Source organism: Sinocyclocheilus anshuiensis, unplaced genomic scaffold (assembly GCF_001515605.1).
Source record: "Sinocyclocheilus anshuiensis isolate Anshui unplaced genomic scaffold, SAMN03320099.WGS_v1.1 scaffold524, whole genome shotgun sequence".
Taxonomy (NCBI): domain Eukaryota; kingdom Metazoa; phylum Chordata; class Actinopteri; order Cypriniformes; family Cyprinidae; genus Sinocyclocheilus; species Sinocyclocheilus anshuiensis.
This window is the reverse complement of record NW_015555703.1, coordinates 2,689,408-2,709,214: the sequence shown is the minus strand read 5'-3', so window position 1 is coordinate 2,709,214 and position 19,807 is coordinate 2,689,408. Positions and strand designations below refer to the sequence as shown.

General features: G+C 36.6%; 1 protein-coding gene and 1 pseudogene across 1 annotated transcript in view; one reads left to right on the top strand and one right to left on the bottom strand.

Annotated features, from left to right (window-relative positions):
* Window positions 1-10,240, top strand: part of LOC107671655 (uncharacterized) — a 19,936-nt gene extending 9,696 nt beyond the window's left edge. The window contains exons 6-10 of the mRNA XM_016464562.1: window positions 4,481-4,735; window positions 4,815-4,901; window positions 5,726-5,828; window positions 5,908-5,952; window positions 7,752-10,240. Of these exons, the coding sequence (XP_016320048.1) occupies window positions 4,481-4,735; window positions 4,815-4,901; window positions 5,726-5,828; window positions 5,908-5,952; window positions 7,752-10,078 (2,817 nt within the window). The 3' untranslated portion in view covers window positions 10,079-10,240. The remainder of the gene's footprint in view (window positions 1-4,480; window positions 4,736-4,814; window positions 4,902-5,725; window positions 5,829-5,907; window positions 5,953-7,751) is intronic.
* A 3,696-nt stretch (window positions 10,241-13,936) lies between these two features.
* The window catches only part of LOC107671766 (retinoid isomerohydrolase-like), an 8,367-nt pseudogene continuing 2,496 nt past the window's right edge, over window positions 13,937-19,807 (bottom strand).

Below are 19,807 nucleotides of genomic sequence, written 5' to 3'. Positions count from 1 at the left end.
ACAGAAATGGCACGTCCTAAGGAAAGCTCATTGTGGGACTGGCTCGTAGTGGCTGAAATTCTGCACCAAGGCTGAATTTCGGGAAAGAGACTTCAGATACAGTACTAGGGACCACTTAGGCCTATTAAAAGCATCTAAAAAGCAGCATGTCATGGGACCTTTAAGACATTATTGATGGAGTTGTAGAAGAAAGGAGACTTACTGGTTTTTGAACGGACTAACAACATGGTGTATCTACAGTAGATGCAAAACTAAAGGAGTTTAAAGCTTCCCTGGAGGAACAACCAACACTCTCAAAAAAAAAGGTACAAAAGTTGTCACTGCTGCGGTACCTTTTCAAAAGGCACACCTTTGTACCTAAAGAGTCCATATTGGTACATTAAAGGGACATATTAGTAACTCAAATGTACATATTAGTACTTAAAATGTACAAAAGTGTACCTTTTGAAAAGGTACTGCCCCAGTACTGCAACTTTTGTACCTTTTTTTCTGAAAGTGAACCATATATGGAAGAACCATATTGGATTGCAGAGGATCTGTCTAAGGCTCAGATTGCCATCATTTCTTTAAATCAACAGTTCCAAGAGGTAATAGTTGTGTTTAGAGATGGAAGTTGTGGAGTCAGAAAGGATAGTATTGTCTACAAATTGGATATTGTATTAGACAATGGTGTGCTAAGAGTAGAAGGAAGAATTAATAAGTCAGCAATGCCTGCTGAGACTAAACAATTCATCTTATACTTCGAGGCATTCATGAACATTTGGTGGTAGACATCAGATGCCCTCTAAGCTTTGTCACAACACAGATGTTACAGATGTTACCTCAGTTGCAAGAAATATCATATCCAAGTGTTTTGTCAGTAGACACTACAAAGGGAAGTTAGATGCTCCAGAGTGATTTTCACTTAAACGGCAAGCTGAGCAGTGCACTTGGAAACAGCTTACTGGATTCAGACTCATGCATCAATGCTGTGCACAGAGTATCGAGTTCAAATCCCAGCTCTGATTCCCAATTTGCTACCAGTCCACGCTCTACACACTGTCTGAAAAAACTAAACAAAATCCAAATAAGAATCTTAAAGTGGCTCACAAAAGGTCAGATAATGGCACAGCTTTTATAAGTGCTGGCAGACAGTTAAAAGAAGCTCTCACTGCTTTGAATGTTGGTGGATCTTCACAAAGACATTCTCGACAGAACGCAGAATCCAAGAGTGCTTCTCAAATGGAAGGCTGCATTCTACTGAAGCTGCGTCCTACCTAGGAGACTTATAGGTTAGAGTCCTCCTGGGTATTAAAAGCTAGAATGAGACGGTCTAGTAAGTGCGTGTGCTAAGTCACAAATGTTCCCGCCCTCACCGTCAAGACACAAAAATACTAATAAAACATAATTTTGGAAAAATACTTTGGATTATAAATCTTAATATTATTTGGCTTTCTATTAATGCAATGCAATGAATCGCAGCCCTCTCCAGTCTCCCAGTGGCTTACATTATTGGTTTACGTGAGTAATTTACACACAAAAAAAAGATAACATTTATGCTTTCGTGTCTGAAAACAATATTTTGTCTTACGTTTCAAACTAAAACTCAGTACTGACTCGTTTTTTTGCCAGTTTATTTTCGTGAATTGGAATGTGTATAAAGGATTGTGGGTGACTGAAGGTCGCGAAGGATACATCCCATGCATCCTTCAAATTCAGCTGAATGAAGGATGTGAAATGAGACGGCCTTCAGCGACATTTGATTATGCGGCAGCCGAGATATGCAGCCTTCTGTTTGAGAAGCACGCCAAGAGTCACCATGTGCACCATACTTCCTTCTTCTTCTTTTGTTTAATGGTTTAACTGTTTAATTTTGTTTATTAGTGCGTATTGCCTCCTACTGGGTGGTTATGCAACAATTTTTAATCTTATCTTTTAATATGTAGTCTTTAAGTAGTTTGTTTCTGTAAACAAGAATTACCATATATTGGTTGTTTGATGCTATATATACTGTAAATAAAAAATAGAAAGACTGACTGAACTTAAAACAATCTGTGCTTGCAAAGGTAATATGGATGGATGAGTTTGTTTGACCATTTTAAATCTACATTTGTTGTTTATTTTTATTATAGAAATTCATTATATAGAAAATGAAAAATAAATTTAAAAAAATGTTTAAATGCAGATGATCGATGTGAGATGAGAATAAAATAAATTTGAGTTTAGAGTAAATTAGAGTAAAATAAACATTGCATTATGTTATAATAGTGCTTTATAATTAAGAACAAATCAAACATAATAAACATATTGCATGGCCTTTTACTGTATGTTAGGATGCAAATACAATCTGCCACTAATTGCATCATATTTGGGGTATAAATGATTTATCTCATTATGTGCACCAGGGTGCAGACAGCATATAGTATAATATTTGGGTGATGCCATCTGTGTGTGTGTTTGTGTGCAGCTGCAGTCGCTGCAGGAGGAGCAACAGGAGCTGGAGCAGACAGTCCAGCAGTATGATGTGGAGCTGTGTGCCGCGGCTGAAGATCTCCTGCAGCTCCAGCGGGAAGTGGCTTACGCCAAAGCACACGCAGAAAGCCTGCATCTACGCGTCACTCCGCTGCAGGACTTATTCGAGGAGATTATACAGGTCACAGTTCGGTCACCCTTGTCTGTCTCTCTACCAGTTCACCCAAAATGTTTTGTAATATTTCTGATCCTGTGAGGAGGTGAAAGCTTTAAATTAAAAAGTGTAAACATTCCATTGACTTCTAATCAGTTTGGGGGAGTAACTAGTTGCATGTAACTGTGCTACGTAATTTAATTACATAGTAACTGTAATCCGTTACAGTTACTGAGAAAAAAGTGTAATTAAATTACAGTTACTTATGAAAATGTTAACGGTTACCAAGGAGGTTACATCTGTAAAAACCTAGGATATGTTAAATAATGTTAATATTAGTTGGTTGCTTTGCCTGTTTTTTTTTTGATGTGCACCAAGCCTCCTGCCATTTAAAGACTGTTTAGTAAAGCGATGCTTTTGATTGGTTCTCTTGTTTGAATTTGCAGTGCACCATTATTTTTAGGGACTTATTATATTTTAGGGATAGGGTTTGAGTTAAGGGCTATTGTCAAATGTTTCTTTTTATTTTATTATCCAATTAAAATAGCTGAAACCAATTTGTAAAAAAAAAAAAAAAAAAAAAGGTTATAAGTGGTTTTAGATGGCATATCAAAAATACTAACTTTCCATAATTAATGAATATATGAATTGAAATTCTAGTTTGGTATACAGTTTAAATGTATACAGTCTAAATTTAGTTTTAGCTTTTCGTTTAGTTTTATAAAAAGTCTAGCTATACTACAATCCCTGTGGATCAAGAATGAAAGCATAGTTTTTAGAATCCACGGAAATCCGTTAAAAAAACATGTACAAAAACAAAATATGTGCATAAAGTGTCACGATACCAACATTTCAGTAGTTTATTTTTAATACCAGTGAAAAGGTCACGATTCTTGATGCCAATTTGGATAGCGACAACTAGTTTGCTATTGTAAGATGTTATTAAAAACGTGTTGTTTAAAGGAACACTCCACTATTTTTGAAAATAGGCTCATTTTCCAACTCCCCTAGAGTTAAACAGTTGAGTTTTACCGTTTTCGAATCCATTCAGCCGATCTCCGGGTCTGGCGGTAGCACTTTTAGCTGTAGCTTAGCATAGATCATTGAATCTGATTAGACCGTTAGCATCTTGCTCAAAAATGACCAAAGAGTTTCGATATTTTTCCTATTTAAAACTTGACTCTTCTGTAGTTACATCGTGTACTAAGACCGACGGAAAATGAAAAGTGGCGATTTTCTAGGCTGATATGGCTAGGAACTATCCAACGTGACCACCTGCTTGCACAGGGAGCGTGCTGGGGACTATTTTCAGGCGCTGCATAATATCATTGTGCCTGCTGCACCCATGGTACAGCAGCAAAGTTCCTTGATTATTACGCCGGAACAAAATACAGTTACAGTGAAAGCTCAAACTCAAATTTTCATAGCAAATTGTTGCCATATGGGATTTGCATCTATAAAAATCACAGTTTCCTATCTGGTCCCCCACCAGAGATAATCAACTCAAAATTATGGGAATTTGAAAAAATTACGTGCGTTCTCATCCTAAAAAATAAGAGATGTCTAATAAAAAATGCATGCTATGTTTACCCAGGTCAGTTTTTGTTCCAAAATTTGTATTCCATGACACGAGAGACCGCCATGGTGAAAAAAGTAAAATAAAGTACAAAACTAGCGGATTTGCAATACAAATACTTCAAGGTAATCATGGGAAAACTAAAAATGGTCAAGCAACCTCTATTGGGCCACTTGTGGTTGATTCATTGATATTGCTCATGATTCTCCATGTGCAATCTGCAAACTTGCTTACGCCGTGTAAATGTAATGTGATGGTTTTTATTTTATTTGTTAATTTTTATTTCCTTTTTTGACCAGGTTAAAAAGAACCTGGCTGAGCTGGTTGCTGGCCTTATAACTGGTGAAAGTTCAGTGGCTGAGATGACAGAAGCAGCTCATTGTGTCGTTTTGAGCCAGGAGTTGGAAGGACATGTGGATGTTGTCGAAAGTGAGTGTGATCATGTCCTCAGTGAGAAGATCATGTCCAAAGCGGAAGGAGAGGACGTGAATGACGTTGAGCAGGAGAGCACTGTAGAGGAGCTTGATAAAATGCAGTGTTCAATGGAGAACTTGGTATGTCCATTAACATTTACATGTAATGCATGTAATTTGTTACTAGTTTGTTGAACTCACGATGTGTTACTGATTACAGAAGAGCAGTGGCTCGTCATCTTTCACTGAGATCACACTGACAGAGGTCAAAGAGGAGGATGTTATGTTCAGATCAACCACTCCACAGGTCGGACACACTTGCACCGTGTTACATGTTGTTTTGCATCGTTGTAGGATGTGTTCAGTAATTTTTACTTACAGCTAACTCTTTCAGAGTGCTTATTCATATTCAGCTCTGCTGATTGCCTAAAAAGTGCATTGCTTGTTGCTGAATGTACTTTTTTGACTGCACTAAAGCATAAAATACCATATATTCTTGACTGTAAAATACCATATTATGTTTGCAGTTATTTAGGAAACATGCTAAGTTCACATACTGGTTTCTACAAAAAAAAAAAAAACAGTTATTCTACTTTGAAATGTGTTCCGTGTCAGCATGTCTGTTTTTGTTTTGGTCCATGTGACTCCGCCCACTGCCAGTTTACCCAATAGTATTTCAACACCCCGGGTTGCCAGTTAGCAGAAGACCATGGAAGCCAGCAAATGAACTGGGTCAGTGATTACAGATTATACCCGACCTAAAAAGCTTCGGCATTCATCTAAAAAGCTCTATGACCAGAGCCATATTAAAAGTGGATAAATCAACTCATTGCCTTCCATTGTCAGCTGCACTCTTTCCTTGTTGCATCTGGCAACCCGCCGAGTCTAAGGAGGAAGGGCAGGAGAAACATCTCTCTCCAATATGGTTAATTCGGACTGCAGTACCAATTTCAGCATCTAGTTGCCAATATTACATACTGCACCTTTAATTTGATCAAACTGCAGTCTGCATTCACACACTGGGTTTCAGACCTCCTGAGCACTGATGTGTTCCCATTGTAGGAAACTCAACGCTGCATAATGAAACAAACACTGTGCACTCAATTGCTTATTTTTTCTTTCTTCAAACAGTCTGACTCTTCTGACATGGAGAAGGAAGACTTTGAGATCATTCAACCTAGTCAGGCGACAAACAGACAGTTTGACTTCTTCCATCCAAACCCCTTCACTGATGGTGAGTGACTTATGGCATGATTGTGTTTGGATTGTACATTTACATGTGACTCACAACTTATTTTTTCACTAATTTCCAGGTGATGTATTTGGAGATGACCATTTTCCAAAGGTTGATGTGACAGGTTGGTAACTTTCTGTTTAAAACCTTACCTTATTTAGCCTGTAATGGTGTATAAACAGTCTTGAACATTAAATGAACATTAAACTAGAACAGGTTGCATGGTGTGTTTGTCCAATATCGCAAATATGCAAATAAAAACCCGGGGTTTACCGCGTGGAATTTTGAAACCTGAATACCCAAGATTAGTTTCTAACCAAGGGAAAAGTTTGAACATTGTTAATCAAAAATAACCCAGGATTATGTTAACCTGTGGTTTATAATGACCCCAGATTAAAGGGAAAGTTCACCTAAAAATGAAAATTTGCTGTTAATTTACTTATCCTCAGGCCATCCAAGATGTAGGTGATTTTTTCTTCAGTAGAACAGTAAAGAAGATTTTTAGCTGATACTGTGGTCATTGGTGATTCATAAAATGCAAGTCAGTGGCTACAAGCATTTGGAGTGTAAAAAAAAAGAAGCATATCAGGCAGTACAAAATTAATACCTGTGGTGCTTGATATATTGAGGTTTTATGAAGCATGTACATATCAGTTCTTCAGTTGGAGTCTAAACTGTTTATTGAACTGTTTATATGCTGGTATTTTGGCTAATTTCCAGTTGGAGTGACTGTCAGGCATCTGAAAGTGAGTTTTGATTGAATAACTTGTAGATCTGTGCTGCTCGAGCCACAAAGTGTTTCAGATTCATTCCCGAACTGGACCATTTGTTTGAGCCTCTGGATTACAGATAATAATGTTGTAAATAATGTCCTGTCTCTTGCACAGACTGATCATTTTGCTTCATAAGACCTTAATATATTGTCAGGTGCCACGAGTATTTTGTGTTGCCTGATTTGCTTTTTTTTTTACTCTAAAATTGATACAGTCACTTTCAGAGTAAAAAAAAAGCACATCAGGCCATTGAGTTGCATTTTATGAATCACAAAGGACCACGGTTTCGGCTAAAAATCTTCTTTACTGTTTTGCTGAAGAATGAAATCTACATCTTTTGCATGGCCTGAGGGTGAGTAAACGGCCAGTTTTCATTTTTGGGTCAACCATCCCAAAGTCTACACATCTCATATCTGCATGAGAGCATGTTTGATCATTACCTCAGTTTGTTCGGCTGTAGAACTGCATGGTAATACAATTCAACATTAAAAAAAATCACACTAGACAGCTACTTCTCGAAAAATATGGCTTGTTACTGGAAAAGTTACACTGATTTGAAAGAACTTAGTTGCTGATAAATGTGAACCTGGACCACAAAACCAGTCATAAGGGTACATTTTTTTAAATTGAGATCTATACACCATCTCAAAGATGAATAAATAAGCTTTCCATTGATGTATGGTTTGTTAGGATCAGACAATATTTGGCCGAGATACAACTATTTGAAAATCTGGAATCTGAGGGTGCAAAAAAATCAAAATATTGAGAAAATCGCCTTTAAAGTTGTCCAAATGACGTTCTTAGCCATGCATATTACTAATCAAAAATTAAGTTTTGATATATTTACAGTAGGGGATTTACAAAATATCTTCATGGAACATGATCTTTACTTAATGTCCTAATGATTTTTGGCATAAAAGAAAAACAATAATTTTGACCCATACAATGTATTTTTGGCTATTGCTACAAATATACCCCAGCGACTTAAAACTGCTTTTGTGGTCCAGGGTCACAAATGTGTATACTGTAAGTTTGTAGCGCTGCTACCTTTAGTTAGCCATTCCCAACACAGAAATGCACTAGATACAGAGGACAATAGGGAGTCAATTCATTGTAAGACAGTTACTAATATGGTGCTGTTTTCTCTCAGAGCAATTACCCAGGGACCCGTTTAAAGGCACAGACCCTTTTGCCTCTGACGCTCTCTTGGTTAACATGTCAGAAGAAAAGCATTGTCAGGATGACTTCATCCCTGCAGAGAACAGTCTTCCAGAAACTGTACACTACCCTCTCCAATCCGTCGTTAAAGACTACGGTACCTTTAACGCTCCCATCAACAGGCCACAGTCCACTGGAAAGCGTGATAGTGGTGTGTCCATGTCCACTGAAAGCAGGAGTCTCAAATCTGGCAGCGATGTAGATTCTGAGTGTGGGACAAACGCCACACCAGGCCAAAATGGTGATGCTGTGAAACCAGATCTATCAAACGAAGCTTTGCGTCCTCAGTTCGATGAAGAGTGGGTCCATGAATCAGATTCTAGTCACAGTTCTACAGTGTTTAATTCCATTGATGCCGATTCCAATGTATTCGCTGAAGAGGAGGAGGACAGGGTTGATGTTCAGACTGGATCTGGTTTAATTAAAAGAGCTAACTCACTGTGTGGTCTACAGAGCATCATTGCAGGGTCTTATACTGGGTTTCCTCTAAGTCCATGTGACCCTGATCCACTCTCAGGCGACTTCCAGAAGACCTTTGAACATCATATTACCACTTCTGAACAAAATGCTGCGAATGCCGAAGAACTCGGAAATACTGAGAGTTTATCTCCAGATAACAGTCCAGGTCCTCTGTGTGAACAGCTGCATGATATAAATAGTAATCCCTCTAGCTCTCCTTCCATTTCTCCTTCTCAACCTTCTGCTTTAGACGAATGCGACTACAAATATGGAGATATGTTCTTCTTCACTGTGAGATTAGATCCTGGTAGCCCTGAACTACATAATCAAAGTCCGGCTTGTCCTGAGCCCAAAGATGAGTCCCACGGCCAAATGCATTGGAAGGACGCCTCTTTGAGCCCTGAATTCAATGATAAAGATGAATTTGAATGTTCCAGTCCAAAGCCTGAAGACATAGAACAACACAACCAGATCACCAATGACCAGAACACAGTGGAGCTGGAGATCGTGACAAGCAGTGACCCTCCTAAACATGATGAGATATTAGTGCCTGATTGTGAAAAGGAGGTTTTAGATATTCCAAGTCTTACATTTGAGGATTCAAATGCTTGCCAAAGTGTGCTTGATTCAGAGTGGAATGACCAATGGACGGCAAATCCAGATGTAGTTGAACCTGTTCCTGATTCATCCATCCTGGACACAGAAAGCAATCTGTCTAATTCTGCATCTCAAGACCTCTTTTGTCTGTTCAGTAACACAGAAACATCAGCTACTGACCGGTTTTATGCCCATGAGCAACTCAGCCCTGAATCCAGTAGTTCACAACACAAACCTTCATCCTCTGAAAGCTTGGTCATGAGTAAACTTGAACTCCAGTATTTTGACCCATTTAGTCCCATACCTGCTGAGCCGGTCGAAGGCGTATCTGACTTAGAAGAAATGAACACTGTTAACTCGTTCTGTCATGAAGCTCCAAGACTAGATTCTGGTTATCATGAAGTTGGTACTCCTACTCCTTTTAGTCCAGAACCTGCTGACAAATCCAAATGTAGCATTGATCTTCAAGGACCAGGTTTGGAAGCCAGAAAGCAGAGCAACTCTGAAATCCACGTCCCTGATCCATTTAGCCCCGAATCAGTCGATACGGGGATATTTGACTCGGAAACGGAAAACTGTGAGTCTGGTTATATGATTACAAAGCGTCAACTCTTAAGTCCTCAACCACTTTACACAGATTTAAATAATCTGGAGGAGAAGCCGATATCCGTGTCATGTGACGTGCTAAGTGATCATCTCAGTGATTGTTACCCCTTTGGTTCTTGCCCATCTAATGAAGAGAGCTATGCTTACAGTAATGAAGAAAAAATCATTAAACCAATCCGAGAAGGATCTGATGCTTCGCGTGAATCCAAACCTAGCTCAATAGTGTCAAATGCTAGTGATTCTTCTCAAGTATTTCACTGTGGTTCGGTGTGGGGAACCTCTGAAATGAGCTTTCCCAACCCTGAAGTGCTCGACCCAATGAAAAACAACATTTTTGATTTTAATACAATGGATGTTGGATCATTTGTGTCTGACGTAAGCCAACAAGTTGAAGAGGCTACACATGGTGCTGGAAAAGTACTGAAAAACACCGACCTGACTGAAATGGACTATTTCTGTTCTGAGCTCAGTAAAATGGTATCCTCAAGTTCATCTGATTCTGTTCAACAGAGCGTTGCTGAGATGTTATTCGGCGCTGATCCAAACGCCTCAAGCTTTTACCCCTGGGATTTTGAAAAGCCACAACACAGTTGTTAGTTTTCAGACCCATTGTGCTTTAATCAGTCTCATTAAATCACAGTTGCATTTTCACATGACTTTTCCATTGTTATATGGGGAAAAAATAAGTGTCTAAGTGTAAACGATTGTAAATGTCAAAGTGTCTAAACTTCATGTGACTCACTTTTGTAGTTGCATTTCTAATTGGTGTTTAGTTTTGTAGTGTTTCCATTATTTTATTTATTTATTATAACCAAATTGTAACTGCTTATATGTAGCATAATAAATATGTAACATTTTAAAATTCCTCTGCTGGATTTTGGAGTTATGTCCATTCAACATGAATGCTGAGATTATTTTAACTAAATGCATTTGGAAGAAATATTATTACAATGCAATGCATGTATCTTATATGTGTGTAAAGATAAGTAATATTTATCAACAAAATAATTTTTAGTAAATGGACAGATGTGGAACAAGACAAGACTTCCAAGTTATTTATTTATTATTTGGCTTAGATTTTACCTTAGATCTAATATTTTAGTTACGTTATGTGAAAATTGTACGGAGATATTTGTATGTTGTTCTCAAGCAACTGCACCTTAAGATGATTTTCCTCAAAACACGTGAAGAAACATTGCTGCATGCTTGATATTAAAAATCACTTATGACTTCAAAATGCTTACAGTATTACTAACCTCCACACAGTTCATCAAACATGCAGTTTCATCAAATGTTATGCATAAGGCAGAGGTCAGAGAACTGTTCTGTCAAATGAAGTCCAAGCCATAATTTTGCCATTTACAGTGTGATAAACAGAGACTTTACCATGGCTAAATGAGCTTACTCTAATCTGAAAAGGTCGCCCTTAAATTCAGTCATACAGAAACAACATTTTATCAACACAGCTACAGTAAAACTGCACAATATGCACTACAGTAGTATAAATGACATTAAAGTGTGCATTAAAGAATGTCAGAAGTTGCCCTTGAAACATTTTGTGCGAAAAATGATGAAAACATGCGTGAGCTCGCGTGCAGCTCGTTAATACTGAGCTCTGATTGGCCAATCGCCGTTATTTAGTTTATAAATTATTATACATAGAGAATATTAATATTTAATTTGCACAATAAGTTTTAGGCCTACATAATACACAGAATTATTAATCTAAAGGGGATGGTGGTTTTACAGAGAGGATGCTTTTTGTCATTTTTTCAACAACGGGGATGCCATGTATGCAGGTGGCTTAAAAGCATCTCAGGAGATGCAGGCCACTTCTCAAATCTCAAAATGCTTTTATATTATTTACAACTCACAAACTTAAGAAGAAGACAACATAATAAGGTATGATATTTCCTTGATTGGAGTTTAAAGACATTACCCTGACATAACGTTATTGTGCTGCTGTACTATGTGCACTAGAGCCCTGCACGGGCCTCAAATCTAGGCCCTAGCCCCTAGCCCGGCCCTTGTCCGACAGCTTATCAGAATTCTCGGCCCAAGTCCGACTGGAGCCTGTGTCTTTTTTCTCTCTCTCGCTTCCCCATTACACAACTGCTGTTGCAGCCATTAAAATAGTTCAGTTTTGTTTTTAATGACAAAGTGGTTATATTTCTCAAATCATCACGACTTGCCAAAATTCTAAAATCTATAGATATAAAACACTTCAAGCATATCACAATGTTAGTTTAAACGTTTAACCTAAAAATGTGTGCTATTAGGCGCATATCCAAACGTTTGTGCAGAGAGTGGAAGCTAAAGAAGATGTTCTATCAAAATAGGAAGCTTTATCTCATCTTTAGGCAATTAAACCTGCGGTGTGCCTCAGGGTTCTGTTTTAGTACCTGCCCTTTTCTCTCTTGATCTACTTCCTCTGGGGTCTATTTTTAGGAAACATGGTATTTCCTTCCACTGTTACACCGATGATATGCAATTTTACTTGTCTGTGACTAGGAAAAATAAGTGTGCCCTTAATACCCTATCAGCATGTCTTGATGTCAAATCATGGTTTTCCAAAAATGTTCTCTTTTTGAACACAGATAAAACGGAAGTTATTGTCTTCGGCCCTTTAGACTCCAGGGCAAGTGATCAACTTGACCTTGAGCCTCTCAATTCCATACATCTCGGCTGGATTATTGCAACTTCCTCTATTACAGCATGTCAAAGACCCAAATCTCTCGGCTACAAGTAGTTCAAAATGCAGCAGCTAGATTTCTGAAGGGATGTAAAAAATGTGATCATTTGAGCTCTTTACATTGGCTGCCGATTCACTATAGAGCCAAGTTTAAAATCTTGCTACTTGTCTACAAATCATTAATCAAGCACCTTCTTATTTGACAAACTAACTCCATCCCTACAGTCCTGCGAGAGGACTAAGATCGGAGGGCAAATTTCTCCTCCAGTTCCCCTGCTCCCACTCTTTATAATAACCTACCAAATCACATTAGAATGGCTTCCACTCTATATGAGTTCAAATCCTGTCTCAAAACTTAATATGTAGTTTTGTCTGGTTCTTTGATGTTTTTAATTTGTTTGTTGTTCATTCATTGTGTACTCATTATTTTATTGTACAGCATTTTGCTCGGCCTGTGGCCATTTTTAAATATGCTTTAGAAACCAAACTTGAACTTGATTTATTTTATGGTGTAAGCTGTTAGCCTATATGTGAAGCATATAATTTTGACAGGGTGATAAACTCTATAGCAAGCTAGCCAAACAATCTCTGATTTAACTACTAGTTATAGCTTGCTCAAGTAGGAACAACTGATTTGCCAAACACTAGAAAACATTACAGTAACAGATGTTATCAGACTGTTGCTAGCTGACTATAAATATCTAGATAAAACAGGTAGCTCGTAAAATGTAAATTTTTCCAAATTAATGAAAGTGTACATATTTATTAAATGCATTTTATTGGTTGAAGTTATTTAATTTTGCCAAAACTACAAACATCGTAAACTGTGAACAATTATTAAGCTTTAGTGGAACAGTATAACCTCATTAGCTCTTCTAAAGAATGAACTTGCCGTTTAGGAGCACGGTTTCAGCTAAAAATCTTCTTTACTGTTCTACTGAAGAAAAAAAGTCACATCTTGGATGGCCTGAGAGTGATTAAATTAACATCAAATTTTCATTTTGGAGTGAACTATTCCTTCAAGTCTATAATGGTGGCAAAATACTTTAAGGTAACACTTTATGGACAAATTCTCACTATTAACTAGTTGCTTATTAGCATGCCTATTATTAACATATCGGCTATTTATTAGTACTTATAAAGCACATATTCTGCATGACCATATTCTACATCCCTAATCCTACCCAATACCTAAACTTAACAACTACTAATACCTTGGTGGTGAAGCAGCAAGTTGCATGGAAATGCACTCTTGAATGCATGAAACATTTCTGTTTACTTCAATGACATTTTGAAGAGAGAATTTATTTGCTGGATATCAACCCAGGAAAGACAAATGCATTCAGCAGGACATTTAATGAGTTTAAATAAATTAGATTTTTTTTTTCTTCTAAATGAATTAAGATCCTACTCTAACCCACTTATGCAGCACCAACATAAGTGGGTAACACTTTAGTTTAAGGACCAATTCTCACTATTAACTAGTAGCTTATTTGCATGCATATTACTAGCATACTGGCTATGTTTATTAGTACTTATAAAGCACATATTAATGCCTTATTCTGCATGACCATATTTTAGATCCCTTAATCCTACAATACCTGAACTTAACAACTACCTTACTATTAATAAACAGCAAATTAGGAGTTTATTGAGGCAAATGTCATAGTCAATAGTTTGTTAATAGCGAGAACTGGACCGTAAAATTAAGTGTGACCGAATTTAAATTGGTTTTTGCAAATGCATGAAGAACATCGGAACTGTGCAATACCATAGTTTTATTATTATTAGTTTACAGTGTCATGGTGTGTACATGTAGGAGCAGCCGCTCTATGGCTTATACATTCCATGGAAGGTGACTGGAGACATGATGTCAACTTCCGCTCTTGCAATCTCAGACAGGTCCTTAGCATTCAAGATCAGGCAACATGTAGGTCTCTGGGCTCCAGGCGACACCACAATCGTCATTATGACACCTGTTAAGCAGTGAAGCATTACAGAGGTTACATCAGACAATCTACTATAAGTACCTTTGCAACTGCATGTCAACAAACTCTCATTAGAGTATCAGTAGACTGTTAGGTTAGGGTTAGTTGACATTGCAAAGTTGACATGTTCAGCTGAATGCGTGTTGAGGACAGATATTAAGTAGATAGTCTACTAATACTCTAAATACTGCTAGTTGATATGTAGTTGCAGAGTTACTTATACGCAGGTGAATGTGTGTTGGGGAACATCAAAATAAGCTAGACACCAAATATTTGGCTAATTTATGGCTAGTGTCACCCACCATCATCCTCATCCACTCCATCAGGGTGCTGCACAAACAGCGGTTCTGAAGGGTACGAGTCCGGCTCCTGCCAGACCCAGGTCTCCTTAGTCTTCACATTCAGCTTGCAAATCTACAAATCATCAAAAACAGCCTAAAAAACGCATTTTTTAAAGGGATAGTTCACCTTCAGTTGCTGGTCACCCATTGACTTCCATAATATGGAAAAAAACTGGGGACCAGCAACTGAAGGTGAACTATCCCTTTAACACTTGTTATAAAATCCTGACCAGATGACGTGATTATTCATACCCTGTCAGGGATAAAGTGGTTGAGGCCCAGCGCATAGGCGTACGTGTAATTCTTTCCGTTGTTCATTTTGTAGTTGATCTGAGGAAACTCGAATGCTTTGAGATTTAAAACATATGATAGAAACGAGTCATAAAACGTCACCTTAAGTTTTTCCATCCAGCTTTATTTGAGCGGCATCTTAAACCAAAAGGTATCAATGACACAAAAGGTGTCATAACAATAAATAAACAGAAAGTTTGTGGTACCTTGTCGTGGACCTGAGAAAAGCACCTCAGGCTCGAGCCAAATGGTCCCATCAGCCCGCATTGTGGCTGTAGCTGTGGTGTACGGCAGACAGACCAGATTCTTGCCCTGCTCCTCCTATCAGAACTCAGTGTTAAAGATCGATCTTGGGGACATGGCTGAGGGGCAATCATGGCATTTCTTTCACCTCTTCCCAGTTTGCACGGAGGTTTGCTAACCACAGATAGTTGTAGACAAATTCAAAGCTGAAGAGGAAAAATAATACCTTATCATGAAAATAATCTCACCTGGAACCAGTTGTTGAATGTGAATGATAATCATGGTGATCAATAATAATAAATGCGCAAATTAACCCATGCTTAATAAATGTTCCTGATAAAAGTTATTACAGTTGCAAATTGGCTTTGAAACTATTTGGAAGATTTTAACCTTGAAATCATTCTGACTTATATTAAGGCGAACGGCTTCTGTTTCTTTTCCACCACAACTCTGATATGAATGAATAATATAAAAAATAATAAATGAAACCATTACATTTGCAGAAAATACATACTTTGTGCTCAAAATGTGACTAAAATGCCAAATAATGACTAGGAATAGCAAAGATCCATTTCCAAAAGCATAAATAACATGTATAAAGTTGTAATTACTGTATACTCAAAGTTTGTGAAAACTGAAATGTTAAATACAGTTAGAAAATAAAATTTTATTTCTCATATTGTTCTCATATTTATTGTTTTTGTGAAATCATAAGTTTGTTATAATACTGTTGTGATCTGTTTGCTATTTGCAATAATTGCTATTTACTATTTTTCATAATGTGATTTTTGGTGAATTGTGTTAAAACCAGGTTCAGTTTGACCGCAAACATCATTATAATTGTTAATTATAATATTAGTTATAATGGAACCCATGAGAATATAAAAACAAAAACATACAAAAATATATTGTCCTCGTTTTTCAATTCATATATAATCACAATGAGATTTTAATGATATTTTGACCACTGAGCTAGAAAATGTTCCTGGTTTCCATTTCAGAAATCTGGTCACCTTGCGTTATATATACTTTAAGTATGACAATGAATTACACTCACTTAACTGTAGGGGGCTCCAAAGTAACACTCACTTATTAAATTAAATTAAATTAAATTAATTAAATTAAATTTTTTTTTTTTTTTATTAAATTAACATAAAATAAAATAGAGTTGCTTTAATGTAAGTAAACCATTATGTTTGATTTACCCTTTCCAGGCACACAGGTCAACAACAATGAAGCCTGAGTCCACGTAGCAGTTGATGTGATGGAAAAGACCCATCGCAGCGGTTCTGAATTTATAGTCAATGTACTCTCCTGAATGCTTCCTCGCAATGTGTATCCACGTCTGTTTAAATGAACACAGCATATCTTAGGTTCTGTAAGTCATGTATTATCAAGTGATAAAGAAACAGGAACATACGCCTTTCTCCTCGTCAGATTCAAAGCAGTCCATATAGTTGGATCCTCGGATACTCCAGGCGCTCAGGAACTTCAGCAGGTGGATTTTAACAGGCGTCTCAACGAAGACAAAGTAGTTTTCTGTCATGCCAAAACTAGGAAGGGAAAGACATATTAGACATATGATTTATCAACTCTTTCAGTACAAATGGGCTCCAAATATTGCCTATTCTACAATAACACACAGACCTTCCGCCAACAAGAAGGAAATACTGAGTAACTTATGTTTTAGATGCTATTTTTCCAACATTCTTTCTCCACCAATGGAAAAAATCCCAAATGAAGCCAAATTAAATGTTGTGCATATCAGAGCAACACACACTAGTGTGTAACCGCAGGTATATTTTGTGATAATGACCATTATCCCATACTTACTTATATGAGCTACACAATAAAGTTTCTTTGGCAAAAGTACTGCATCTACATTTTATTTAAACTGTTATTACATATTAAAAAAATTGTTTTGTTTTTTTGTATAAGCTATATTCTCAATACGGCGGTGGTGACAGCAATGGTAACAAAATAATTAGCAAAAAAATAGTTACTATACTTTGAATTTTACATATATTCAAATTGGGAAACTAATGGTTAAAAGCGCTATATAAATAAAGGTGACTTGACTTGACTTGAAGCATCGGGATTTTCCTCACATACCCATACAGCAAAAAAAAAAATCCAAAATATTTTAAATAAATACATTTAAATAAATTTAAAAAATGGCCCAAAAATATTTTAGCTAATATTTGTTTCAAAACATATTTCCATGGTAACACTTTAGTATAGGGACCAATTCTCTATTGCCTATTCTACAATAACACACAGACCTTCCGCCAACAAGAAGGAAATACTGAGTAACTTATGTTTTAGATGCTATTTTTCCAACATTCTTTCTCCACCAATGGAAAAAATCCCAAATGAAGCCAAATTAAATGTTGTGCATATCAGAGCAACACACACTAGTGTGTAACCGCAGGTATATTTTGTGATAATGACCATTATCCCATACTTACTTATATGAGCTACACAATAAAGTTTCTTTGGCAAAAGTACTGCATCTACATTTTATTTAAACTGTTATTACATATTAAAAAAATTGTTTTGTTTTTTTGTATAAGCTATATTCTCAATACGGCGGTGGTGACAGCAATGGTAACAAAATAATTAGCAAAAAAATAGTTACTATACTTTGAATTTTACATATATTCAAATTGGGAAACTATTTCTTTCTCTCTCCTTTTTCTTTACATATATTTTTCTTTTTATTATCATCAATAATAGCAATGCGTACATACTGGATCTGCATAATATATTATTATTACTATTATTATTACCACTACTACTACTCTTATTATTATTATTATTTGTTCATACAAACGTTTTCTTCTCGCATGTATTAGAAGGCTTGGGAGTATTGCTGCATAACACATTGTATGTTTCTCCATATGTTTGTCTCTGGCGTAATTCTTTTAGTTTTTCTACAGTCTTCTGTTATATTTACTTTCAATAAAAATAAATAAATAAAATAAACTTAGTATTCACGCTAATAAATTAGAATTGCATCAAAATCGATTCTATTGATGTAATTCTTTTTTTTAAATTCATATTTGCAAACAGTGAATCGATCATTAATTTCATTGAGTTAATGGTTTGTTAATAGCGAGAATTGGACCTTAAAATAAAGTGTGACCATTTACATCAATATATTTGTTACCAATATATTTTTGGTGATTTTTTTGTATATTTTAAAAATATGAATATATTTCTTAAAAGCATTTAATTATATATTTTGCCCTCCATATATTTCAGTCCAAGAAAATGCATTCTTATATTTGTTGTCTACAACGCGTGAGAACAAATAACATCAAAGTAATAAAATCAGCAAGGAACATACGTTACAATATACCAAAAAAAAACATTATCTCTAAACAAGCCATTCCATCTTAAATGTAGGCTACTGTAAGACTGGAAATTAATTTCCTTGCCCCTGAAACACATTTTGAAATATATTTTGCTATATGAAAGTTGAAGCTACATATATTGTCAATTTCAAAAATAGATTTCATTGAGCCTGACTGTTTTCAACATATATTTCAAAAAAAAAAAAAAAAAAAAAAAAATGAGTGTAGGCATTGCTTGTAAATTTCACCAATAATGGCAAAGAAACAGCAAGAAATGCATTGAATTAAACATGAAACGTTGAAGCAGAAAGAGACAGCAGATAGTGTTTTCCTGTAAAAACGACTCTAATAATCCTTAATCTTACCTGTGCACGTAGGACGGCTTGAACCGCTCCGCGCTTGGGAATTGCACAACCACCTTGGATTTCTCAATGGGGTCCGATTTGTCTGAAAGAGTTTAACCAAACGAGTATAGTGAGCATTAGTTATCATTCAACCAGCATTCGTTAAGAACACTTACCTTTCTGTTTAGGTGGGATTCGGACGATATTGTAGGCCAGCGAGGCTCCCTTCCCCATGCAGTTTCCGATGTTGTAGACCGTGCCGTCTTTCTCGATGTGCGGATGAGCCGTTACTCCATTTATGTTCACATAGTCACACATGTCAACCTTTTGAAGTGATGAAGTAATATTTCTTAAATGCTGGAAAGGACTACATGATATTTAAATCATCTTTGTCTTATTTGTCTTACCTTTTTCAAGGTTTCCACATTGACTTTGGTGATGTAATTAGTCTCAGTGACAGCATAAAAATCCTCTCCGATGGGGTAAACGTTCACCAGGCAGTTATCTGTCACCTCAACGCCTTTGAAATATGTGAAGAACCTGCCAAACATGACAAAAAATGCTGACGCAGCGAACCCATCAGCATTGTGCCATGCATGCCAAAGGTTTGAGTTCTGTGAGTTACAGTAATTAATAATCAAACCTGGAGAAGATGTTCTTGCAGGGATCTGGATAAGCACAGGTTCCAAACTCAGTAATCACCACTCGTTTCTCGGTCATAGCGCGAACGTAAGCATCTGTTTTGACAAACCTGCGGGGAAAAAATGCCAGAGTTATTATAGTTAACTAACACTGAAACAAACAAAAAAAAAACTAAAATAATTAATTAAAATATATAAAAAAAACTTTCTTCCAGCTAGTTACAAGGCAACATTTCTCATTTTAATTCAGTACAAAAATAACTAAAATAAAAAATTAAAAAAAATCAGACACACACACACACACACACACACACACAAACACACAAACACACAAACACAAACACACACACACACACACACACACACACAAACACACAAACACACAAACACAAACACACACACACACACACACACACACACAACCGGTCAA